The sequence below is a fragment of the Nomia melanderi genome, chromosome 9 (genome assembly GCF_051020985.1).
Source record: "Nomia melanderi isolate GNS246 chromosome 9, iyNomMela1, whole genome shotgun sequence".
Classification (NCBI taxonomy): domain Eukaryota; kingdom Metazoa; phylum Arthropoda; class Insecta; order Hymenoptera; family Halictidae; genus Nomia; species Nomia melanderi.
The window spans coordinates 14,557,403-14,583,397 of NC_135007.1; the positions used below are offsets into that span (position 1 = coordinate 14,557,403).

The 25,995-nt window shown below is 41.2% G+C and overlaps 3 protein-coding genes across 22 annotated transcripts in view; 2 read left to right on the forward strand and 1 right to left on the reverse strand.

Moving 5' to 3' along the window:
• LOC116425559 (apoptosis-resistant E3 ubiquitin protein ligase 1) overlaps window positions 1-9,143 on the forward strand; it is a 37,090-nt gene extending 27,947 nt beyond the window's left edge. For 6 of the 9 annotated variants that reach the window (XM_031973458.2, XM_076371149.1, XM_076371150.1 and 3 more), the window contains 13 exons: window positions 851-1,056; window positions 1,696-1,910; window positions 2,527-2,764; window positions 3,048-3,217; window positions 3,339-3,519; window positions 4,092-4,303; window positions 4,383-4,649; window positions 4,755-4,830; window positions 4,898-5,187; window positions 5,632-5,757; window positions 5,823-6,011; window positions 6,096-6,358; window positions 7,055-9,143. In XM_031973458.2, coding sequence (XP_031829318.1) covers window positions 851-1,056; window positions 1,696-1,910; window positions 2,527-2,764; window positions 3,048-3,217; window positions 3,339-3,519; window positions 4,092-4,303; window positions 4,383-4,649; window positions 4,755-4,830; window positions 4,898-5,187; window positions 5,632-5,757; window positions 5,823-6,011; window positions 6,096-6,358; window positions 7,055-7,157 — 2,536 coding nt within the window. In that variant the 3' untranslated portion in view covers window positions 7,158-9,143. Of the gene's footprint in view, window positions 1-256; window positions 275-850; window positions 1,057-1,695; window positions 1,911-2,526; window positions 2,765-3,047; window positions 3,218-3,338; window positions 3,520-4,091; window positions 4,304-4,382; window positions 4,650-4,754; window positions 4,831-4,897; window positions 5,188-5,631; window positions 5,758-5,822; window positions 6,012-6,095; window positions 6,359-7,054 lie in introns of those variants that run through there. The other 3 variants (XM_031973459.2, XM_076371152.1, XM_031973472.2) reach the window with 2 other exon arrangements.
• LOC116425563 (uncharacterized) lies at window positions 9,127-16,533 on the reverse strand. 5 transcript variants are annotated; one of them, XM_076371165.1, is made up of 9 exons: window positions 16,209-16,533; window positions 16,035-16,090; window positions 14,311-14,831; window positions 13,483-13,888; window positions 11,762-11,953; window positions 10,810-10,952; window positions 9,899-10,063; window positions 9,675-9,833; window positions 9,127-9,477 (listed from the first exon to the last, which is right to left on the reverse strand). In XM_076371165.1, the coding sequence occupies exons 3-8, from the start codon at window positions 14,697-14,699 to the stop codon at window positions 9,677-9,679; spliced, it is 1,452 nt and encodes a 483-aa protein (XP_076227280.1). In that variant the 5' UTR covers window positions 14,700-14,831; window positions 16,035-16,090; window positions 16,209-16,533; the 3' UTR covers window positions 9,127-9,477; window positions 9,675-9,676. The 5 variants fall into 5 exon arrangements, with proteins under 5 accessions (XP_076227280.1, XP_031829336.1, XP_076227282.1 ...); XM_031973476.2 differs by having other exon boundaries at window positions 16,035-16,533; XM_076371167.1 differs by having other exon boundaries at window positions 15,583-16,533.
• Window positions 15,483-25,373, forward strand: Dl (dorsal). Of its 8 annotated transcripts, none has more exons than XM_076371163.1 (12): window positions 17,216-17,586; window positions 18,336-18,422; window positions 18,504-18,727; window positions 18,801-19,044; window positions 19,124-19,267; window positions 19,337-19,527; window positions 19,621-19,759; window positions 21,976-22,068; window positions 23,695-23,863; window positions 23,938-24,191; window positions 24,278-24,441; window positions 24,523-25,373. In XM_076371163.1, the coding sequence occupies exons 2-12, from the start codon at window positions 18,371-18,373 to the stop codon at window positions 24,658-24,660; spliced, it is 1,812 nt and encodes a 603-aa protein (XP_076227278.1). In that variant the 5' UTR covers window positions 17,216-17,586; window positions 18,336-18,370; the 3' UTR covers window positions 24,661-25,373. The 8 variants fall into 8 exon arrangements, 7 of the variants coding, with proteins under 7 accessions (XP_031829337.2, XP_076227274.1, XP_076227276.1 ...); XM_076371162.1 differs by having other exon boundaries at window positions 17,221-17,586; window positions 24,275-24,441; XR_012999490.1 differs by lacking the exons at window positions 23,938-24,191; window positions 24,278-24,441; window positions 24,523-25,373 and having other exon boundaries at window positions 17,199-17,586; window positions 19,621-22,068; window positions 23,695-23,760.
• The last annotated feature ends 622 nt before the right edge of the window (window positions 25,374-25,995 follow it).

Here is a 25,995-nt window from a genome sequence, read left to right on the forward strand (position 1 = left end):
TTATAATTTATTGTTAACCGTTTGAGTCCTATTATATACAGTAGTATTAACTTATGAATGATACAATAGTGATACAACAGTATGAAATTATAAATAATACAATAGTAATACAATAGTATGAAATTATACAGTAGTATACTAATATATATAATAGTATTAACATAGATTAACACGTTCACACCGGCGTACCACCGGTGGCTAGTAAGATATCACATTAGATAGTGTTGGCTCATTAGACGGTGTGCAGCATCAAATATGTGGCTCAAGTGGTTTGGTAATTAGGAACCATTTCCATATAGTTGAGACTTAATTTACTTACTGATCATTTCAATATTTTTATCAATCTTGAGAATCAGCCGCCAAATGGGAAAGAGTGGAAATTAGCGCCGGTGTGAACGTGTCAAGACAAGTGCTATCTTGCTTTGGCTTTTCTCGACGCAGAATAAAAGGAGTGCTATCGCGTCACTCGGATGTTTTCGCATTCCATTCGGAAGACCCTATTGCGCTTCGGCTTCTTCCGACCGTGTTTTTTTAACCGCTTGCGCTGGAAAGACGTGCCACGAGACGTTTCTATCCGAAAATTCTCAATGATGTCTTTCACACATTGATAATCTTGTTGCATCACGCCTATTAAATTCGAAACGTATCACTCTATACAGAATGATTGACAAACAAAATTAGTGTACATATCAGTGTGAAATAGGTAAAAAGAAACTTTGCCAAATTTCTAAATGCATTTCCAATGCAAGTGGTTAAAGATCTCTACTCAAACGGTGAAATATAATTATTTATTCATTGAAGTATATTTATTGTTTGTACGAAGATAGATTCATCTTCTTTGTTTGTTCAGGCTGATGCAAATGGAAGTGATGTCTCTGGAGGACGTGTACTGGGTGGAGGACAACGCTGCGAGGGCAGCACTTGGTAAGGATCTGCCGCGATGGATAGAGGCTAGACAGACGCTGCCCACGTCCAAGGAAGACTTAGAGACACTGAAGGCTGATCTGTGGAGCGCAGTAGTTAAGAACAGTCAGCACCAGCACGCGTGGACATGGGGTACTTTGTTTGTCGAGTTAGACAGTTGAATATTAACACGTTGACCGCAACGAGCATTTAGAGCGTTTCGTATAACGTCACTTAACTTATAACAGAAGCAAATGGTATTAGAATTAGTCACTAATTATTCTGTATCATAGTTCTTAACCCTTAGCATTGTAGGTTGTTTTGTAATCTATCAGCAACTAATTTTTAGTATTCCTAGCGAAAATTAGAAATACGTTTCTTAGATCTTTTATTCTCCTTGTCAGTGCAAAATTTGGATGTGAAGAATTGAGTAATTTTAGGGTAGTTTCTTTAACCCGTTCCTCTACAACAACAAATCAGACTCTTGGTGAATATTTTCAACATAATTCAACAAATATATATATTACTCAGTTCATTCAACTTCAAAGTAAATATTATTCCTCTGTATTCAACTATTATACTTAAAAGGAAATATAGCGTATGCTTAAAATTTTTCTGAGCCAAGGGGTTAAGATTCATTAAAATATTTAATATTGTAACTACTGCAATATTGGAGTTCAAAGGAAATGCTCTATGAAATCGTGCAGCGTTCAACGTGTTAATCAGAAAATGGACTGTTACCGCACGGAAATCATAATGAAAGGACTGTAAAAATGATTATTTTTAAATCAGTACGATCCCTTCCAGGTGGGATGTTGGTGGTGTCCGTGTCTATGGCGGGCTTGGTGATCCTGGCGGCCATGACGCAGCCAGCCCTGGCGCCGGAAGCGAAGCGCACCCTGTTGCAGTACGTGACAGGGAAGTATCTTCTGCCGAGCAACTGCCGAGTCCATTTCGAATGGGAAGAGCCGCAGCTGGTGGGCGAGACGATGACGTTCACCGTCAAGGTACCTTCCGCGCCGTTAACGCATTGAACGCCGGCTAAATTTCAGCTACCGAAAACGTCGATGATTATATCGATGCATTTTTAAACGTCGATTAAACCAAGATTTCTAATTTGCCGAAGAGAATAAGGAATTCGATTTTGTAAATTTTACTTTGGATTTGTGTTATTGTATCTAAATTTCTATCGAATATTTCTATTTAAAAACCTTCGAGTGCAAAGGGTTAATGTCCAAGTTAAAAAAAAAAATCGTTTTATTGATATCTATCATTTACATGGGATTGCAAGCTATAACACTTATTCATTCAAGAATAAAATACAGCCTTTCTCCATGAAACAAAAGCGCAGTATATCAAAATTGATTCTTTTTGGCCGGTTCTTCAAAAAAACTGTGCGTTAAACGGTAGACTAAAAATCCAGCATTATCGCGGAGCCGGCGCTCAACGTGTTAAGCTAATTTACCGCTGGTCTAATAAGCACCGAGGAACGTGCCGCGTCACCTCGTCCTACGTCCGGCTCTGAGACGCAGATTGAATGTCCCTCAATTACCTTAATTGCCGGTTAAACGCACCTTTGACCTGTGTCAAGATCTCACCGCTTCGCTGCTGTTTCCTTGACAGTTTTACCAACGCAACGGCCAGCCTTACCCTATCTGCGACAAGGACAACCTGATAGTGGAGGTCACCGAGAGTTCCCGGCGCGTAGCCACTCTGATAGAACTGGGAGGCACCGACCCGCTGGCCGCGAACACCGCAGTCGTCAAGTTCACCGTCCGCCATGCTGGACAATACCGGATAGCCGTGCTGATTGGATCGTGCCATGTGCACGGCAGCCCGTTTCTTAAGAATTTCCTACCCGGTATGGTCACCTGATAATGCGATAGTGTAAAAGGTGCCGGCGCCTGTTCGGGTTGAGAATCAACAGCGAACCACTGCCGCGGTTTACATGAACGCTTCAACACTTCATTATGGCTACGTGTTAGTTTTTTGTAAGAGGAGTCTTCTGGGGAACTGTTTCACTTCAACAGATATCTACACGCTCGCTGTTGATCCTCTACCGACACCGGCACCTCTTACAATAGGTCTAGGATTGTCTCAAAGACAAGGCTGCGACTAGCTATAATTTGATTTTGACGTGGCAGGTCCTCCGGATCCAAACAAGACCATCTTCGTTCGACAGAGTTCCACGGTGGTTTGTACTGCTGGCATTGCGCATAGCATGATGATAGAGCCCAGGGACGAGTACGACAATTTATGTATATTCGGGCCTGGTGATAAACCTACCGAAGGCTATGAGATCAACATTACTCAGGCAAGATCATTAGTACTAGCTTGTCTAGATGAGTAATAGTTATGGATGAATAGGGGATCGCTCGTTGACGTTACTCAATAGTTCATGCAGGAATAGTTAATTTTGCTTATTCTTGTTGCAGATTGGCAGCGCGATAGACAAATCATCTGGACCGAATTGCGACATACAGCTGGACTACGACTCTCCGAACCAGAGAATCCGCGTGAAAGTCAGCTTCCCGAAAGGCGGCTGCTATCACGCGACTGTCAGCTTGTCCGGCCTGCAACTGCACAACGGAGACTTCGACATCATTGTGCTAGAGAGTACGGATCTTGTTCTCTTTTAACTTTTTTGCTCCTCGCCGCGAAGTACTGAAACTTTAAGTGATTTACAATTCAGTTTGCGCATTACTAAACTAATTTCTTTAATAATTTCTCAGAGAAACATTTGTTATCTTTTTAACATTTGCAAGAAGGAATGAGGAATAGGGCATTTTGTCCCGTATGGTAGTTTTACTGTTAACACGTTCGCTACCAGCGTCGCAATCCTATATTTTACAATCATATTTTACAATCAAATATTTTATATAACGAAAATGTTTACCCTTTGCACCGAGAGGTGACTCAGTCACTTAATTTGACACAGTGAAACTAAATTTTGATATTTAACACTAGAACTACCGTACCAGAAAGTGACTTTCAATTTTTCTGTTTCGCAATATCTTCAAAGCATTGAATATTCGAAATGACTTTGAAAATAGTTTCACTTGAATACTATGAAAATGAAGCAAATCCTTGAGACAATACAAATAACAAAAATACGTTCATGGTTAAATAGTAGTAGCGAAAGGGTTAACGCGTCACGTACACAACAGTGATGATCAAAATTGCCTTAGGTGATGTCGCGAGAATGGTGCACAGTAACGTGGCCTCGAAGGACCCCGACATTTGTTACGCGGCGAAGCTGTTGGGCATGCAGGGCGAGCGATTCGCGAAACCGAAGAAAGTATTTTGTTTCATCTCGCCTAAACAACTCACGATCAAAGAGTATCTGCTGCGAATAATACCGAAGAGGCTAGTCACGTTCCGGCTCTGCCCGTCGACCAAGGTGAATTCTTCATAAACAAGATTACAGGTTCCCTGCGAGCCCTGTATCACGCTCGATAACGATAAACAATGACTTTCAGTTCCACTTTAATTGTTCGAGCAATCAGTACGACGGCTACGACTCGTTCTCAATCGACGACGGATGCCAGCCGCCGGTCGAATTAATTTCCCTCTACAGAGACATAATTGCTGCTACGTTTACGTTGTTCCTCTTGAAGAACATCGGCGGAAGCGAGACGTTCGCCGACAAGCAACTTTTCTTTTGCCACGAGGTTCGGAAGTATCACCTGAAGCACTACCACGAGAAGCTTTCCATGAAAGTCCAGCGGGACAAGCTATTGGAATCGGTAAATCTCAAAGAAACATGATTCTCATTGTTTACACCAACGCGATTTGTATAATAATTATGATAATTGTGAAAATGCGATTATAATAATATTCTCTGTTCGAAGTCGATGAAAGTCACCAAGGGATTCTCCGTGACCGATTGGTGTAGGAACTTCGAGATCACGTTTCAAGGAGAACAAGGTACACTTTAGCGTGGCGTGACGGATGCCCGTTTAATTTACAGGGAAAGTAATACGTGATATTTCAGGCGTGGACTTGGGCGGAGTCAGACGGGAATGGTTCGAATTGATATGCGCCGCGCTGTTCGATTCCGGAAACGGGCTGTTCGCGTGCTTCGGGGAGTCACCGCAAGGCTTGGTCCATCCCAATAACAAACGGGCCCCGCACCTAAAGTTGAAGCACTACGAGTTCGCCGGTCGTATAGTGGGCAAATGCCTCTTCGAATCCGCCTTAGGGGGCTCCTATCGTCAACTGGTGCGCGCAAGATTCACCAGGTCCTTCCTCGCGCAGATCATTGGCCTCAGAGTGCATTACAAGGTAAAACTCAGAAATAAATCTGTATGCACTGAAGATAGGCTAAACCATTTTCATTAAGACTTAGGCAACTAAAAAGAACTATAACTACCTTTTCCATTATCTTCAATTGAACATACAATTAATTTGGTTAAAACCTAAAGTACCATTTTCATTAAGACTTAGGCAACTAGAAAGAACTATAACTACCTCTTCCATTATCTTCAATTGAACTCATGCAATTTGGTTAAAACCTTGTTTTGTAAAAATAACCGTATTTGATAAATTGCAAGTAATCCCACTTTGAGACTTACTAAACAACAAAAAATAAACAGAATAAGAGGCAGTACGCTAAGTGAAAAGTGGCAGATCTCCTCATTCAGTTGGCTAAGTGTTAAGATTCTATTATAAAGCAACGATGCCTACTCATTGCAAGAACTAATTTCAAAAACTCATATTCCCTGCTAGTATTTCGAGCAAGACGACCCGGATTTGTACCTAAGCAAGATCAAATACATCCTGGAGAACGACGTGGAGGAAATGGAGTTGTACTTCGTCGAAGAGGAATATGACAAAGACGGGCAGTTGCTGAAGGTACGTCAAACAGTTGCAATCTCATCAGTATCTGCCACTTCTACCACTTGTCTTCTCTGTAACAGGTAGCCGAGTTGATCCCAGGAGGCACCAAGATCCGCGTGACCAACGACACGAAACTGCGTTATTTAGACGCGTTGGCACAGCACAGGCTAGCGACGTCGGTCAGAAACGAAGTCGAGCATTTCCTGCGCGGCCTCAACGAGCTGATCCCCGACAATCTGTTGGGCATCTTCGACGAGAACGAACTCGAAGTATAAACAGAGGCTTTCGCCGCCTACGAAAATATCTCCCCGCGCGTTTAATGGCCGTACCCATTCCGCGTTTCCCCGTTGCAGCTGCTGCTGTGCGGAACAGGCGAGTACAGCGTGGCAGATTTACGAGCTCACCACATCGCGAACGGAAATTCCCGGGAGTTCCTTCGCGTTCTGGATTGGTTCTGGACCGCGGTCAGTAACTTCACGCAGGAGGAGATGGCTCGGCTGCTGCAGTTCACCACGGGCTGCTCGCAATTACCACCAGGCGGATTCCAGAAGCTGAGCCCGCGGTTTCAGATCACAGCTGCGCCGACTTTCGCCAACTTGCCCACAGCGCACACATGGTACGCTCGACCGTTTCCGGGTAACGAACCGAGTGGATTCGTCTCCACAATGAAACGTTTAACCCGTAACTGTTGGCACGGTTACTTTGGAGATTCTATGGTGCTTACTGTGTCTTAACGCGTTCGCCACCAGCGCTTATTTCGGTGACGGTTTCAATATTTTCTTCAGTCCAATAAATTTGAAGAAAATAGAAAAATGAAACGAGGCATTGAGTCTCTAAATGTAATCGTAGATTATTTCTAATAATAATATCTTCAGGATTAACCCGTTACACTCAGAAGTATTTCACTAGAAATACTTAACATTTGCTGACTAGACAAAGACGATATTTTTTTAAATTAACTCAAATATTAAAAAAATTTTAAATTAAATTAACTCTGAGAGGTCACAAGTGAATTGAGGAACAAAGCTTGCTTATCTCAATATTTCACACATTTATAGTTCCACTGCACCAAATCAATTGGAGTCAGCTCTCGAGTGCAAAGGGTTAACTTCATTCTCATTATGTAAAATACATGGTTACATCCGTCACAAATACATGCCGGTAGCGAACGTTAATTATGTGTAAAACAAAAACCTATTGAGACAAGAATGAGATGAAAATTAGCCTCCTCGGTTAAGGGTTAAAGGTGTTCATCACGAATAATCTTCTTCACGATAAAACGTGATCCTTCTTTTTCTTTTTTTCTGCACAGCTTCAATCAACTCTGCTTGCCGGACTACGAATGTTACGATCACTTCGAGAAAGCGCTGCTGTTGGCGATCAGCGAAGGCACCGAAGGTTTCGGTATGATCTAATGGAGGGGATTCAACGATCGATCGTTTCTAGTCTCATCGAAAACGCGCTGATATTACAAAAGAAAAAAGAAAAAACAGTATTTATTTGTAGAGTTCTTTCCGTTCGTCATTAGCGACACGTTTCGTGACGTCAAAACTGTGACACTCCCTCGATCGCCGCGCGTGCGATCGAGGGTGACGAAGAGATTCTGTCGCAACGTTTTGATACATGTACACCGGGACAAACCGGGCGACTTTTCAGACGACCGTTTTTTCCGTTCCCCCGGGAGACCGCCAGAGAACAATCCAATCATTCGAGAAACATAACACGCGGACACATTGATACTCTCGCCACGAGATCGTGGCGAAACAAGTTTTTATAAAACGGTGATACGGACGCGAGCGATTCGAGCCGAACATCTGAATCGCTCAATTCATTGTATCGAGGTTTGTCGTAGGTTAACGTACTAGGAACACTTGTTACGCGTCAGCCTGTTAACCGGGTGACTTTTCTACCATGAGAACCGCAGAAGTATTCACCGATGAATAAGAATCGAAATCATTTGAACCGGTAATAAATACAAAGTAGTCGATATAGCCATACATTTCAATTAAATGAACAAAGGAAAGGAGAAACTCGTACATAGGTGAATAGAATGAGCTCGACCTCCCCGGTTAACAGGTTCAATGGGAACCGAGCTAGGGGATTTGGGAACGTTCGACTGGCGAAACGAGTGCAACTTTTTGTCGCCTGAAATAGACAGGAGCTAGAATCCACTGTACAGTCTTGCGAGAACGGACACCGGAAACGAAGGAAGAGCTCGTACTTCGAGGATGTACCTAATGTACCTTCATATCACCGGTCACACGTTTGAGTTGTTCTGCGTACATACACACAGTATTCGAAAATGAGAGGATTAACATTATTACTCGAGCAATACACGTAAGGAATCAGAACCAAAGAACGTAGGGACGGCGACTTAGGCTTCGCCCGTAGACGCGACGTCGTCCCGATGATTTGTTGATTAGTGAGTACTTTTAGTAGGAAACTCTCTCTCCCACGTACACCGTGTGTGTTACCTCTCCGTATTTCTTTTCTCTCTCGTTACACACCGTTTCTTTAAAGGTAGCAGGATGCGTCTAATTATAACGTACGGCATGACAAGAGTACCCGTAGGTCGACTAGCGAGAAATCACGTGCTACAATCCGGCGTATCGCGCTCCGAACACGAAACGATTTTTGTGATAACGAACGAATTCTTCCAGTGAAACTTCGTGCCCCCTGGTTAACCACGATCGGCGAGAGGCGTCGCGACGAATATGGCGATTGTTACCGAAACGAACCGTGAGAATCGTTAATTTTACCATATGTACTTTTCTCTAAGTACACAATAATGAGAATTGTGATCAGACACGTCGTACTTGTGTCACTCGTGGGTTACTTAGATTTAACCGACCTATCGTGGCGTGTTTTTGGAAAAAATAATATACCGTGAGTATCGCTCTCTGTTGTAAACACTTATACATGTAATATATGAGTCGCTTGTACGTATATTACATATATATATGTATATTATATATATTTATATTATGTATAGTATCGTTTATATAATTGTAATATATATTATAACGTATTTATATTATATATGATATAATTTATATGATTATAATATATGTTATAATGTATATTACTGTAATATATATAATATATATATACATAATGTGAAGATATATTTGTAATATATATATATACATATGTATATGTATATATTACATTTTTATTAGTATTAAGAAACGCGTAGTTGTTATGTAAAACGCGGTTCGACCACGATCGCATGTGTATATATACATGTATACCGGTTATGTAAATGTGTTTGTTGTTGATTTGCAATGTGAAACGAATAGGTTATTATCTAATGCACAGCAATGCTGACGGTACATTATTTTTATCACTTTATCATGTTACACGAGAAAAAAAAAGTGTAAAATATAGAGTTAAAAAAGGCACCCGATATCGATATTTATTTCATCCATTCCAAGGATACCAGTTTCGTCAGTGATACGCTCTTTCAGTAAATATCAAGTAGACAATATCAGAAAAGTGTTCGAAATAAAAAAAAATACAAAATAAAGTATTCTAATCTCCGCAATAAGTAGAATGCCCGCAGATTTAATATTCAAAAGAGACTCTTGCACGATCTTCGAGCTTTTCCTCGCGATTTCGTTCATTGATCACTTTCCTCCAGTTCTCCGTCTTGGATCAGCTCTCGTCGCTGAATCAGAAGTTCCACTTCTCGAAGCGTTTCAGTTCAACGGTGCTAAACATTCTGATGAACTGCACCTGAAATCACCGTGAGAAAGAAACATTTGTTACCTTTCTAATAATTGCAAAAATCAGGCATGCGTCATTTGACCCCTCTGGTAGTTTTAGTGTTAGTACATGATTTCTCTTCCAGTTTACAAAATATCAAATATTTCAGTGTTCAAATATTTCCTATGAAAAACTTCCGAGTGCAAAGGGTTAAACGTTCCAACTACCTTTACGAAGTTAGCACTGGCCCCGTAGTGGACAATAAAGTCCGAAGAATGACCCCAGGGGCACGAACAACGGTGCCGGCGATTTGCAACATTCTGCTGCTCCAACCCCCCTCCTGGGACTGCCTTATCACTCGCTCTCGCAGCTCGTTCAATTCCGACCTAGAATATTCCAAAGCGATAAAAGGAGGAGGGACGTGTCATCTGAATCAACAAAGTGAACGTACAACATCGAACTGCAAGTAGCCTCGACGCGTCTCAAAGAAACTTCGCGGTCAGCTAAGTGAGCTTCCAGGCAAGCGACGCGCAAATTCAGGGACCTCCCCGTTTCCTCGCTGGCTTTCAAGCGCTTCTCCAATTCGACCTTCTCGTCTTCTCTTGTCTTCAACTCCCTAGTACGTAGTTACATTAACGCTAGAACCCGAACGAGTCAAAATGACCCACTGACTTCTTCCTTCCGCGATTAAAAAGATGCCTCTGGGAGTTATCAGAGAAATTGATTTGTCAATGCTCAGACTGAATTATGAATCACGTTGAGTGCCGCACGATTTTGCAGAGAATATATATAATAATCTAATATCAATTTATATCATTGAAATGCGTTGCAGATTTATCTTGTTGAATGTATTACGTAGTATTGCTAGTAATACAGAAAAGTTGTCAAGTAATCATTTAATTGAATGAATTATATAATTATTATTATTTACTATTATTATTTACTATTATTATTATTATTATTATTACTATTACTATTACTATTATTATTATTACTACTACTATTACTACTACTATTACCACTACTATTACTACTACTACACTACTACTATTACTATTACTATTACTATTATTATTACTATTATTATTACTATTACTATTACTATTACTATTACTACTATTAGTATTACTATTACTATTACTATTACTATTATTACTATTGTTATTATTATTATTATTATTATTATTTAATTATTATTTGATTTGATCGAGGTCACCAGTGACCATGGCACCCAACGTGTATCTAGCAGTTCTAGTGTTAACGTACTACAGCCCTTTGAAATATACATAAAACAAATAAAATACACGAGTAAAACGAAGGAAGAGTCGCAAGTGAATCGACGATCGGTGCGCGGCCAGTTACTCGACGTATTGTTGTATCCGCTGCTGCGAGGTCTCGGCCAAAATGATCTGGGCGGTCAGCTTGAGCTGCAGCTCCTCCGCGGCGGATTCGGCCTTCTCCGCCCTCGCGCCCCTTTCGGTGGCCAAAGTTTCGCCGGCCGTCACCTACAAGAATTCCGCGCGCTCGAAATTCCGGGTACCGTTAACATTCTTGCATATAAATTCCGCGAAACGGTCGATAAACCGTCGAGATAAACGACACGAACGGCCGGCCTGCAACCGAGCCGCACCGCACGCGAAACCCGGCCGCGAGCGATGCGATCGGAGGGGCGCGATATTCCCGCGGTTTTCGTTGCCGATCTCCGTCGAACGGAAACGAAATGGGTCAACCAGCTATCGATCCCCGCTTCCACGTACCGAAAGGAACGAGTGTTACATTAGATTGAGTCACCGATGGCACTAAAGAAACGTGACTCAACGCCGCTCTATATCTCCTAACGCGCGTACCCGCCCGCGAGGTGCTCGTCCCAATTGCCATCCTTGATCCACAAGTGCCAGTCATCTTGGACGATAAAGAGCTAAGGTCCCGTGCACAACCGGCGTCGCGCAACGAGGTAAAGGGATCGAGCTCCGCGGAGTTCTATGAACTCGGAAGGGCGACGGGATGACTCATTCTCTCGTAGAAGGCGGTGGAAATTCGCATCGAACCGAGTTCACCCTCTCTCGTCTGTCACGAGCACGGCAATGAGTCATCCGGTGAAATCAATTTTCGCAGCGGCCGACGAGGCGCTTGTGGAAGCTCGCGTACAACTTGCGGGGACGGTGATTAACCCTTGTACGGCGATGGCCGTAAATCTATTTCGACGTTCAGTTAACTACCAGCTTAACGGTTTAGCTTTTCAGAACCTCGAAATAGACCTCGTGCGAAGTTCACGAGTGAATAGGAACGAGGAGTTCTCGACGCTGAAGCTAGCCTTTTCGAGCAGCGTTCTTTTGTCCTCCCGCAGCTTGAGCAGCTTCTCCCGGTCCCTCGAGATCTGCTCGTCCAGCGCGCGGAGCTGATCCCTCGCGGTGATCAGTTCGTTCCGCACGTTCTCCGCGGCGACCAGCCTCTCCTCGGCGACCTCGCGCAACCGCCGCGCCTCCTCCTCCATCCTCTCTTTCCCCTGCAACAGAAGGGTAACCCACTTCGTCAGAATATACACAACGCGTCGAACGTACGCCCGTGAATCCCCGAGAGCTATCTAGAACAGGACTCCGGGTTTCGTCTATTTCGACGAGCGTCGCACGCGGCGCGATACAGTTCCTTCTTTCGCTTCACAATTAGCCGCTGGACCGGTGCCAACGCCTCGCTGCCGTGTCTACCGGCGTACATACTAATTAATCGCCGCGACGCATATCGGTATATCGGCCAATCGGCAGGAAGCTACGCGCGCGCGCGATTGGACAAATGAAATGAAAATAGAATGAACTTTACAAAGCTTGTTCCTTTTGTCGGGGAACGAATGAAAGCGGCGGGAAAGTTTCCAATAGACGGACGGAAGGATGGACGAGTATTCTCGAGGTTATTGAGACATGAGCTTCGTACGCTAGGAATACATTGCTTGGTAACAGCTTCCCGGTAGCCGGCGCAACACCGGCAGCTGAATTCTTTCGTGAACCGCATTATTGAGCGCCTCTGAAACATGTGTCGCGAGCGCTCACGCTAGCGTCATCCCTCTAGTTAGATACACGTCATTGAACTCTCGTGTTCCGCGGACGTTATAGATGCACGCGAGCCTACCACGCCAGGTCCTACGCAACTCAATGAATCGAGCGCTCGCATCGATCGACGATAGTCAACATTGTTACACGGAAACCGATCAGTTGATTCGATATGACTACGGGAAACTTACGCGGTGCAACAATGTTACGAACGATTGAACGGTTGACCCTTTGCGCTTGGACATTTCTCATTAGAAATATTTAACATTTGACGATGAGATAATTTAAATTAATGTCCAATTAATAAAATAAAAACAATTCATTGTGCAAGACTGCTGAATATCTGAATTCATTTACAGCGCAAGTGGTTACGTTGACTGCCAGTGGTCACTGGTGAAATTACTTGGAAACATTTATAATTCATCAGAACTGTAGAATAAGAGTATTCAATAACGTGAATGAGTAGGTAATATTGCAACGTAATTGTGGTAGCAAGGTAACGAGAAATCTAGTTTTTATATGAAGACACTTAGCTATAACTTCGCTAATTACAGCATTGAAAAAATATAAAATTTAATTCGAATTATCTGTTTAAAATATATTACATAACAATATGATATCTGAGTTTTTCTATGTATAGTGATATGTTGACCTCAGTAGAAATTGCCACAATTCAGTTTTCTGAAAATTAGCCGGTTTTGCTAATTTACTAGTACTTAGAAAAATATGAAATTTGATTCAAATTGATTATCTATTTAAAATATACTACATAACAATATGATATCTAAGCGTTTCTATGTATAGTGATATGTTGACCTCAGTAAAAATTGCCACAATTCAATTTTCTGAAAATTAGCCAGTAATATGTTAATAATAATTCCTATTAACTTTCTAAGATGTATAAGTGATACGTAAAAGACTGTTTTTCCTGGCAGTCAACGTATTAACGGATAACATTGTCGCATCCCGTACACTCGATGCAATGGATTACCGTTTTCAGCGCGTCCCTCTGTTTCACGGTCTCATCCAATTGCATTTTGAGACGGTTCGCCTCGCCGGTCAGCCGAGCAACACGGTTGTTCTCCGTGTCGATCAACCGACGCAGCACAGAGATTTGCAACTGTAGGTGCCCGGTGTTCTGTGTCAAATTGTCGATCGTGTCGCGAAGATAGAGCGCCTCCTCGCGCCTGCGCCTCCACGCGTTCACCACGAGCACGCGGCACACCAGGCTCGCTGCTTTTCTTGGATTTTGAAAAAATCCCGGGCCCCCTTCCTCGGACTCCGCCGACACGAATCCGTCCATCCAGTTCTTGATACCGACACCGAGTCCGACGTCGTTTCCACCGTAAACTTTCTCGGCGTCCTCGAGCTTCTCCAGGGTCGTGCTACTGTCCGATCTAAATAAATAGGAAGCGTCAGTGTACAACACGATCTACATTCTCCTTTACGTACGAATCAATCTATAGCAACATCAATATCAAACACGTAGTAGTGTTATAGTATTATAATTAACACATTGACCTGCCCTAATTTATCTAATTATAATTTAGATCCCTAATTTATGTGATTTCTTGATAAATTCATTTTAAACAATCCTGTCCACATCTCATTAGAAGCTACAGAATATTTCAAGTGAAAAACCTTCAAGTGCAAAGGGTTAAATATTCAACTTCACAGTTTCGTACCGAATCATAAGGTGACTGAGAGTCACCTCCCGAGTGCAAAGGGTTAATATCTGACCCTAGTCACGCTAGACACCTATAAGATGATCCCTGAAATTTATAATCTTCCCCCGCGGCTGATTTATTCCATGAACTACCTGAGATCGCCGTTTTCCGGCTCCATCGTGGATTGCGTGAGATCAATCATGGACACGCTCTTCTTGCAAGCCGAGGGGCCGATCGCGTGGAACATTGGCGCGCATGTTAACCTATCCGGGCAGCTTTTCGCCGTGTTTATCGAGCCGTTGTAATTTATCGTCGCGAGTCCGGCAAGTCTCAGGTAAGTCGTCCTGTGCGGACGATAATACGGGCTGGGCCTACGACATCTTACAGGTAGCTGGGAGCACGCTTGAAATTTACGTCGCACGCATCGTGGCAGCCTTTTTCCGGCAGGAAAATGGCTCGGCTCCTCCCTCGAGCCGGTCGAGGCGCTCAGGGAAGATAGACTCAACGGCGAGATCGCAGTTTCTGGCATGGCTTGCGGCATTCTCGAATATAACGCTCCTCACAAAAGCAATAATCGTTTGTTTGATGTCCTCGTCATGGAGACCGACCGAGACAAATGTGCATCGCCAGTTGCCTTCACGATGATCCGCGAATTAGAAAAATCGTTGTTCACCTAGAATGAAGTGTAAGCATACAGTTCTCAGTCCTCTGGCCATAAATAAGATTAAAAATTGATTAACATGTTCACGCTGTAATTTTCACGGTTTCCCATTTGGCTGAATTTTTAATACGTTGAATGCCGCACGATTTCATGGTACAGAATACTTGAAATGGAAAGAATATGATATTGAATCATTTGATTGAATTGCATTGTTATTATTGCAGGTTCATCTAGCTGAATGTCAGCACATTAGATAGCATTATTTATAATATAGAAATGTAATTCGACTTGGTTGGGGGTCACTGGTGACCCCCATGGCATACAACGTGTTAAGATTGATGAAAATATTGAAATGATCAATAAGTAAATTAACCCTTAGCACTCCAGGTTGTTATCCAAATTAAATTATAGTTCACTCAATTAAACGAGGATTATTTGAAAACATTTCTATATTATAAACAATGCTACCTGCGGTGTTCAGCTAGGTGAACATGCAATAATAACGCAATTCAACAAATGGTTTAATATTTGTTCCATTTTCAATATTCAACGTGTTAAATCGTTCACGTTTGAATCTCAACGTAACAATGCACGCTAATGCATAATCCGCAGTGTCTATTCATTGACACGTTCAGTGCCACGTGTATACGGTACACGCGAATTTCTGTAAGAAAATATTTGGACACATGGTCACGGATGGTTACAGATCAGAACAGAGGTACAGCATAAAAATATATAAGAATTACCTAGAACTTGAATATACCTTAATATTTCATTAGAAAAAAATCAACATAGCTCATCAGTAAAATATAACCGAAATTTCCGTAGCTCGGTACGTGTGAACCATTGTTGTGGCATTCAACACGCCATCTATTGAAAATGTCAGGTAATTTGTCTTCCGGAAGGCGTTCGCATAAGTACGCAGGATCTCGAAACGATGGCGCAAACAATTGCCAGTTGCGAGGCTCGTATATCGACTCGTTTCGTCGAACTACGATCGTATCTCTTCTCGAGCGGTGCCCGTTTATTTTGAGGCGACCTGTACTCGCAACTTATACACGCTTCCCGTCAACAACCTTGTGATTCTTGTTCGATAACTTCAATTATTTCTAACGAGCCACGCAAACTGTCGCGCCTCGAACGTTCTGGTTCGCGGAATTGCATAAATCGAATATACACCTACGACGATACGCATAGGAAGCGATTAGGACTTACGTAACGCGTAGATCTGATTCCTGGCGTAAACTTGAACCATCGCCGATCGGCTTAACCTGTTGGCCAGGACAAGGAGAGAGAGAGAGAGAGAGAGAGAGAGAGAGATGGTGGTATAAATTCTTCTCGACTTCGAATCGATAGAATTTACATAATTTCATACAGGTTCGTGATTACCTAATGCTCCACGATTTCGTATGATAAAACAGAAATCGTGTGACGTGTACAGATGAGTCATCGAGCGAGTGTCTGGGCGCCGAGCAGCTACCGACGGCCCTGAATTTTAATCTATACATGATAAATTCAGTGAACCTTAGACTTATTAATAAATCTACTTTTCCCACGTCTAAGCTGTTTTCTGTCCGTTAGAACTGCTGGACCAATATTGAAAGTAATTAGAGAAATTCAAAAATGTCAGATGACATGGATTCCAAGAGAATCTATGATGCTGATATAAAAGACATTATCATAATGATTTGCGTATTAACTCTGCACTCGATAAGTGACTCGCCACTTGATTTCACAGAAAACTATAAAATTTAATATTTGATATTGTACCTTATGTAACGCGTCAGTTTGAGGAATATTGAAATATAGTTCTGTACTTGAACGTAATGATTTCTGTACGAGTACGGAATATCTTGATCTCATCGGGAAACGTTTAAACATTTCTAGTGAAAAACTTCCGAGTGCAAAGGGTTAAATTCTAGAAACATTTCCGACGATTCGCGATGTATCTGAACGCATTGGTTATCGGAGTCGATGATCGCGTGCAAATCATCGATGGATCGAATGCGCATAGATTCGTGACAGCTTGACCTCGTGGAGCGACTAAATGCGTACGAATATTTAACGGAGCATCATTCGTGTGAATCAAATGAATTTTCGCACGACCGTAGAGCGCGGCGATAGAGAATCATTCAGGTATTAGATTACAGATTTTAATACACGAGCGAAGATCGGTAATAATAGACGAGGCGGAGCGGGCAGGAGTCAGCGTGCGATAGTTAAGCTGTTAGCCCACACTCGACAATCGAAACGTCTGTTTTTTTCTCGTATCTGTTGCTCGAACAATACCACTTGATCTGTCATCGGCGATTCGTCGCTCGAAATGTGTACCATCCACGTAAGAAATTCGCCAATCCGACGGACTCCGCTTGACCGCGCAAGAGCGTAGATTCCGCATGGGAAGTGCGCGTGTTCCGCGCGGTATCCACGGAGTTGTAATATCGGTGTTGGTTAGCATGTCGAAAGCGACGGGAGAGCATGCCAGTGCCGATGCAAAGTTCGGGCGAAATGTTGTGTCGGGTTAGGTCTTGTTTCTAGTCCCGTGCACGCTTTTGTGTCGCGTGCGAATCGTGTGCGCAGCGCCGGATCAAGAACTTTTGAATCTCCGGGAATATTTTCCGCGTCTACGCAGTTGTCGGAACGCGACGACAGCGGATCGTTTTTATTAAAGGGGAGGACAACGGATTCTCGGTGATCGGTTCTCGCGGGAGGAAAAGGAAATTATCGGCGTCGAAGAAAGTGCCTTACTATGTCGATCAAGTTGCAGGCAAGTCTTTCTCGTCACATTGTCCTACGATAGTTTAATTATAGCTGCACGGCTGGTACAGGCCTAGGCTCTCCCAAAATAATGATTGGATCAGCGTGGCATCCCTCCTCGTCCTCTTCGCTCTCTCGCTCTGTCTCTGTTCCTCACTTTTGCTTTCTTGCCGTTTCTCTTCCCTCGGGACACTTGTGTTGCAGTGCCTCTGGGAGTATACCTGTGAACAGCTGTCGCTTCGAAGTACACCGTACCGAGCCTCTATCCGTACACGTTCACCTTTCACGCTCGATCCCTCCTTGCCGGTGTGAAATCGAAAAGTTACGCCTAACTTCGTTCTGTGCGTCGATCGTCGTCGCCCCGTGTATTGCGACATAAACATCTTTTCCACGAAGATGTTTGGTACATCTCCGCGGGCGCACGAGCTCACCGGATGAATTGATCCGCGGAGTCGATTTTTCCCTCCACGCGATCGTTTCCGTTCATATTTAGGTACGATCGCACGTTTTTACCTTGATCCGCTCGCGCGACAAATCACGCGCGAATCCGTTCCCGTGAAACATGGAATTCTGTGAAACGCGTTCACTCGGTTTTCCTCCTTTGATAATGCATTCTAAACAGCGGTCGTTAACGAAGGATAATTTTAGTTCTGTGCGTTGCCGTGCGAGATATTAGTTGATTGTGAGACACACGTTTAGGGAACCGTTTGATTAGTGTTTAGGAAGGCTGTATGTACTGACGTAAGAATCGTTTTCCAGATGGCTTCTGTTCAGTGTACTAACCACTAAAAGGCATGGAACAATTCCATGGTATGAGTGATGGGAATATAAATATTAGTGATGTCAGTAAGTATTCGGAGTTTCCTTGTACTTCCATGTGGAGTTTCGGCAGAAGGTTCATTGAATTTCTATGAATTTTTTCAATAGTTGAAGTCATCCAAACTACCGATCCTGGGTTTGTGGAGTCTACCGGAAGGGAGACTCTACCGCCAGTGGAAATGAACACTGGACGGTTGTTGCCGTACGTCGAAATAATAGAGCAGCCAGCCAGCAAAGCTTTACGATTTCGTTATGAATGCGAGGGTAGATCTGCTGGCAGTATACCTGGTGTAAACAGTACACCAGAAAATAAAACTTTTCCTAGTATAAGAGTGAGTATTAGCTAATATATATTCTTTATTAACACGAGTTCTCTGTGATAATAATTGATGATATGTGATAAAGATAGTGGGATACAAAGGCCGAGCTGTAGTTATAGTATCATGTGTAACAAAAGATCAACCGCACAGACCTCATCCGCACAACTTAGTTGGAAAGGAGGCATGCAAGAGAGGTGTTTGTACAGTAGAAGTATCATCAGAAAATATGACAGTCACATTTGCAAATCTTGGGATTCAGTGTGTTAAGAAAAAGGACATTGAAGAGGCGCTTAGAATAAGGGAAGAGATCCGTGTAGATCCTTTTCGAAGTAAGCTACAAATGGAACTAATTGTAAGAAATTATTGTCTGTGTTACAAAATACCAAAATCATGTCTCTGTTTTAATAGCTGGCTTCGAACATAAAAGACAGCCTACTAGCATTGATTTAAATGCAGTGAGATTATGTTTCCAAGTTTTCCTAGAAGGATCACAGAAAGGAAAATTCAATTTACCATTACCACCAGTTGTATCTGACCCTATATTTGATAAAAGTAAGTCCAATTCGCTACAATTTCTATTTACTTTAGCTAGCCATTATATGTTTCTCTTGATTATTTCAGAGGCAATGTCAGATCTTGTAATATGCAAGCTCAGTCATTGTAGTGCTTCAGTTGCTGGTGGTATGGAAATGATTTTACTGTGCGAAAAGGTTGCTAAAGAAGATATACAAGTTAGATTTTTCGAAGAGAAGGACGGGCAAATGGTGTGGGAAGGATTTGGTGATTTTCAACCTACTCATGTACATAAACAAGTACGTTTCATGTTTGTATGGTAATCTAAGTTCAGTATTTTTTATTTCTCATAATTGTGACATACTAAATGACATTTCAATAATTCTTAACAGACAGCAATAGCGTTCAGAACACCCACGTACCGCATACAGCAAGTGGATCAACCGGTGCAAGTGTACATTCAGCTCAAGAGACCATCAGATGGTGCAACGAGTGAACCGTTACCGTTTCAGATGTTACCACTTGGTGCAGGTAGGCCTGCATTCTGGTCTTTGCGGAAAGCATTTGCTCGGAAGAAAACCGATTATAGTACATTTGGTAAAATATTAGCCACCGAATCTGCCTTACTCTCAAACGTTACACCCAGGTTTCCGCGTAATATCGACGAGTTCAATAATAACGACTTCGACATCAAAAAGTCAACTAACAAAATTTCCGCCCTACGCGCCTTGAACGATCTGTATAACGTAAAGAACACATTAGACTCCTGTAACGGGAACACCGAGGTCAATCAGAGTGCCGCACAAAATGTAGGCCACCTAAAAAACACGATAATAGATTACGAGAATAACGAGGTACCCAACAGCTCTGAGAGTGCACAAATAAACAAACTGTACAAAGTCGATAGCCATCGTATGGATAAGGAAACGATCGATACCAATTCAGGAACTTTAATTTCCACTAAGTCCGATACCGTTATCGATAACGCGAACACGTTCAAAGATTTAGAGTCCCCGAAAAGTAAGTCCGACTGGTTCGACTACTCGGAAGTAGGCAAGTGGGTGCAGAAAGGTCAGACATCCCTGAAAGAGAAGGATCAGGATGTGGATTTCAAAAGCGAGGCAGACGATTGCAACAGATCTTTCAATGAACTGCTGACTCAAGTAGCCGAACTCGATCAAATTTATGCCGATACGCACGCGAAGCTGGTGCAGGCGGCTCTTGAGCAGAACACCGCCGATCAATCGATGGACATCGACGTTTGCGATAATCAAACATACACTAGTCTACAGATGGCCATGAAGAATCCCATAGAGTTCGTGGATCTACTGAACGACAGGAAGTACGAAGACGTAGCGATACCAAAGCCAGAGCATGCGAATCACTCCTCTTTCTCGCCTCCGGTGACCACAAAAAGGGATGGAACGCAGGAGACGGAGGAGAGACTGCCACCGTTGCCTCCGAAACGCATCCGCAAAATGCCTTCCATGCCCCTTCTACCTCGCCCTATATCCGCTCACGTGATGTCTGAACCTTTCGTCGAAGCGCCCAACAAGAATTTACCTTCTCTGCCCGGCACGCTCACGAAAACCTCGAAGCAGGGACTCTTCTCGAAGTTATTCGCGAAGAAGCTAAAGAAAGACAAAGACACCGTTTCGAATACGTCCAAAGGCAGCAATCCTTCGCTGAATGCTTCAGGAAGCATCACATATTTAGGGAAGAATAGTATACCGGATTCCGCGCTGTTGCAGTGTCCAAGACCTAGCGCGATAAGTACCACTAGCGTGAAGTCACTGAGATTAGACGGCGACGAGACACCGCCTTACGGAATGGAATTGACAGAGGCCGAGCATTACGCGTTGTACACCGCTATGGCACCGCACGCGACAGCGTCCGAATTCGACGAGATGTCTTTCTATTATAGCCCCGTCGAGGGGGGGAAGATATACTCAGAAAAGAAGGAGATGTAGTTTGCTTTTGGTAGTTGTGATTTTCGATAGAGTACTTCCACTTGAGAGTGACATTTTTCTGTCCCTGAATGATATCGCATAATTACGCTCATATATTTTGAACTATAAAAGTATATTGTGATTCGCCGAGGCTGTTGTTTTTTGCGATTGTAATTTTCTCGCGGCCTCGGCACGCTCGCGTTCTTGCGACGCATTTGTACGTGTAGAAAGGAAAGGAAGCAATTTTTATAATGAACCTCGGAGGAACGCGCTTCTCCGTCGAGCGTAAGACGGCACATTGATCGTCCGGTCTCGACGGAGACGCGGCGAGACGGATATTAACGCTATTCTAGTCGTGGTACAAATTGTTATTCTTTTTCCATGGTCTTTCATGCAGACTTTTAACGGTAGCTGAAGTCGCAGAGATTCAGCGGGAACTTGTTGTTTATTACCGAAGGACTCAGAGTCCCTTCTAGTCAGACTTTATGGTGTTGCTACCTGTATTTCATTCTTGCTTTTTACTATTTATTACAAGTTGTTAAGTTTTTTTTATAGTGTTCCAAGTTTATACGCATTATTTTGTTTCTAGTCTGTAGAGTGGGCATTTAATTTATGACCGAAGGGAATGATCGTTTTATTTATTTGAAGCCAAAGACACGATGATTCTGTGCATACGATTATTAAATTCGAAAGCGGAGAAAGACCTCGCGCGATTCCGTGTAGGGCCTTTCGTCTTCAGAGAAATCCTAATTTAATTGTTAATCAAACATCATGAGGTTAATGTACAATCATTTATAGATGATCCTGATTCGTTAAGGCGAAAGCGACAAAAGTTTAATAACAGTCCAAACGCGCTAGTTTTGAGGCATGTACAGGCAGAAGCTGAGAAGCGTGAGTATCTTTATAAAATTGTTCTCAACTCTACAGCTTTGCCGGGAGTGGGTTTCAATGGCGTCATTGGCATTGTCGCATCGTCAGGATTGATCGGAATACATTTTTACTATATATACATATATATATATATTCGATATCAAACTTCGGACTTTATCTCTCTCTCTTTTTTTTTCCTATACTGTAACTAATTTTCATGTTGACATTTTGCTACAATACTTTATTGCAAACGAAGAACAATTAAGCAAGCTGTCCCAGCAATGCCAGCAATGAGTACCCTTTTTCTGCATTTCAATGCGGGCACCTATGCTCTGTTTGTTGTAATGATTGTTGTAATAAATATAGAGAAATTTGTTGGAAATTCCAGAGGTTTGGAATACTTGTACATGTGGGAAATGTTGACGGTATTTTTTATGAATCTCCAAGTTTATATTTGTCAGAATATTAATGTTTCAGCGTTTTTCGAGTCGCATCACACACTAACCACAGAATTAATCACGTCCTCTGCACAGAAGGGAGATTAGATATTTCTGAGATGTTTGTCGTTGAATATTTTACACGTTTAATCGTGTCGTACACAGTGCCTAATTACCTGGAACCAATAATACAGAACAATCGTTGAAAGTTTCCTCTGTGCAGAGGAAGATATTTCTTCATGGATTTAAGATTACCATTGTATTAAGAAATATTATATACATATACATATATATATATATATTTTCACACATTGACAAGGGATCTTGTTTTATACTTTTTTAAGAACATATTTTGTAAGAACATTTGGAATTTGTACTTGAATGATCAGAGAGCAGTGGCCTTGTACATTTCAAAATGAAATTGTATTTTTATAATTATTATCGGTGATTAGATAAATGGATGCTGTTTTTATATCTATAGTAGTTGCAACAAATTCGGCAAGCTACTTAAAAAAAAAAGAAAAGGAAAGAAAAGAAATGGAGGCTGCTATACAAGTACTCTGCTCTTTTAAGAGAATATTGTACTTAGGAACTCAGCAATAATAGAATAATAGAAATGGAAATAATGTGCAATATTTGTATCGTAACACAAATTTTTATAAACTGCTTCTTTGAGAAAAAAACTATATCTATATATTGTATGACTTACATATGCATAATATATCTATCTATATACATGTAAATTATCTAATGATGCGTAAGTTGTATTTTTTATTCCGCTCCCAGACAATTTCAGATTAAAATAATGTTATAAGACCCGCAGGTACGATATGATAATAATTAACTTAGTTTGCTGATTTTCTGCTAATCACATTGACTGTATTTATTATTACAATACAGGTCATACAATTTTTATAGAGTGATGTTTGGCGTGAAAATATATAAAATTGCATGTATCATCTCTATTATTAATTCTCTTTTAATGTAATGCTTTGCTTTCGTCGGCTAATTTCTGTTTATTGTGTAGTCTTCACTACTAAAATCCTTCTCTTTCCTTCCACGTTACTGTGCATGGCGACTAACATTCTTTTACACAAACATTACATTACAAAAATTGTAGGAACAGAATGTTTCAAGTAAATTCTATCTTACCACAACAATATGAAACATTCGTTTAGGACTATAAAGTAATTTGTTAATGGTATTGTAGATGCTGGACTATTAAACCAACCGATTCAATACAATTTTAACATTATCAAACCAGAACCAATGGACAGGATATCTCCATATGGTGGTTCAGTTGCCAGTGGAAGTTCTTTTCCACTTTATTCCATTGGGTCTACTTCCCCACAGTCACAGTCTACAATGCAAACACTGAGGTAACTCGTTTCGCTCGAATATCTAGAAAATATAATGCTCGTATGATCTGCTCAAGTCTGAATATGTTACACAGGCCTCAAGTATCTCCAGGTCGTACACCGTCGCCAATGGAATACAGCCCTTACACCCCACATCTTATTCAACCGCAACTATCGCCTCAATACCAATCAACAAATAGTCATGTAGTACAACAACCGACAACAGGAACACACATACAACAACCATTCCCATACGTACACGATACGTTACAGCCACAACCGCAAGAACAATTGATATTGAACAGAGTAACATCCGGCTATCAAGAATTGCAAACGTTGGACAATGCTGGTAACAATTAATAGCATCCGTTTAGAGCTGTTCGTGTACTGATATCAATTGAAATACTGTTTATACATTTGTAATAAATTCAGCAGGTGGAGTAGACGGGACAGACGTTACCAGTGTTTTAGATATGGACAATCAACATTATAATTTTGACTTAAGTCTGAATCAGCTTGATTCAGCAGAACTCGCTGCTTTTGGTACCGCTCTCTCTGAGAACTTATCCAGTGGATTGTCTATCTCGGATTCCAGTAAGGTATATTTCAATGTTAACCGCTAGTAAATGTGAATTTAACTAATGAAGATGCAGGAGAAACTAAATAGTTATTGTATTTAGCCTGAAACGAGCAAAGGGGCGAACCAAGGGACGAATAATGGAGAAAGCAGTAGCATGACGGACAGTTTTACAAGAATTACTGCAGAACTCTGCACTTTAAACAGCATGTACAAACCGAGACAGGAAGTTGACGATTAAAAAATATGTGTAAATTTTATCAACCTTTGTACCAATGTGAACAACAGAAGTACGTTGTAAAACGTTAGCCAGACATTCTTGTTAGGGAATATATTACAAAAGTGATTAGTATTTAATTGGTTGTGATAGAAACTGCATCACCGATTGTATATTGTTGTAAGTTGAACGTTTATTTTAAACGCTGTTAATAATTTTGTACGGTTTTTGAGATTCAGTTTTTTTTTTTTTAAACATCACGGATGGAAATATTTATCGATCAAACTAATATATAGAATGCTGTGACTGTGATCAAAGTGTATTGAAAGCTACACGCGTAGACGTGCATGCAAAATGTCTCGACAATCGTTACGATTATATGAAATAAAATCTTATAATTAACAAAAAGAAAAAAAAGAAAACGTACATTGTGTATTGTAAAGGACAATCTGCATGCAGTATCTCGTACAAAGTATCATTGTTTTAGGTAAAACGGACACCCAGTGAATAAACTGTTTTCTTACACATTTGGTACGCTTATTCGAATGTACTTTTATTTTTTTTTTTTACACATTTATATTTACTACAAATTTGTAAATATAGTTTTATATTTGTAATATCGAAGCACAAATGCTCTGCTCCAATTTTTATGTATACCCCGGTTATAAAAACTCCAACACACATTCCGTCCAGGCACCTTGATTCGTCTTTAAATAAATATCTGTCCTAAACATAGAGCAGAAGTATGTTATTTTGCAATTACATGGAGAAAAAAATGTTATGTTTTTCATCATAAATTACTACTATACTATATATATATATATATATATACACGGTATTTGCAATCGTAATATCCTACTACCAGTTACCAAATATCACCTTAAAGTCAGTACTATAATTACACAGAGTATTTATAAATAAACAGTGTCTGATACAAATAAAATTATACACAGGTACATACACTTAGTACATATAAAATTACATCTAAGAGTATAATATTATAATCGTACATTACAATTATTATGTGTAAATAATACACGAGTATTAATCTTTAATAGTATTTTAGTCAAATATCACATATTCATTACGTACATTATATTTCTTTTTATTATTAATTGTTTCGTAACTATTTACACAGTATGACCTCTCACAATTCTTAATTCTTATACTTATGTACAAGGTGAAGTAAAAGTATTTATTTCTAAAGTATTATCTTAAAGGAATAAATTAATTGTCCATGTATTACAAACTAATTATATTTCTAGGGAAGAGACTCATTCCTTCACAAATACGTGAAGAATAAAAAACCATTTGTGTTGTTTTCCAAAATGTATTTACTTAAAAATACAATGAAAGTTC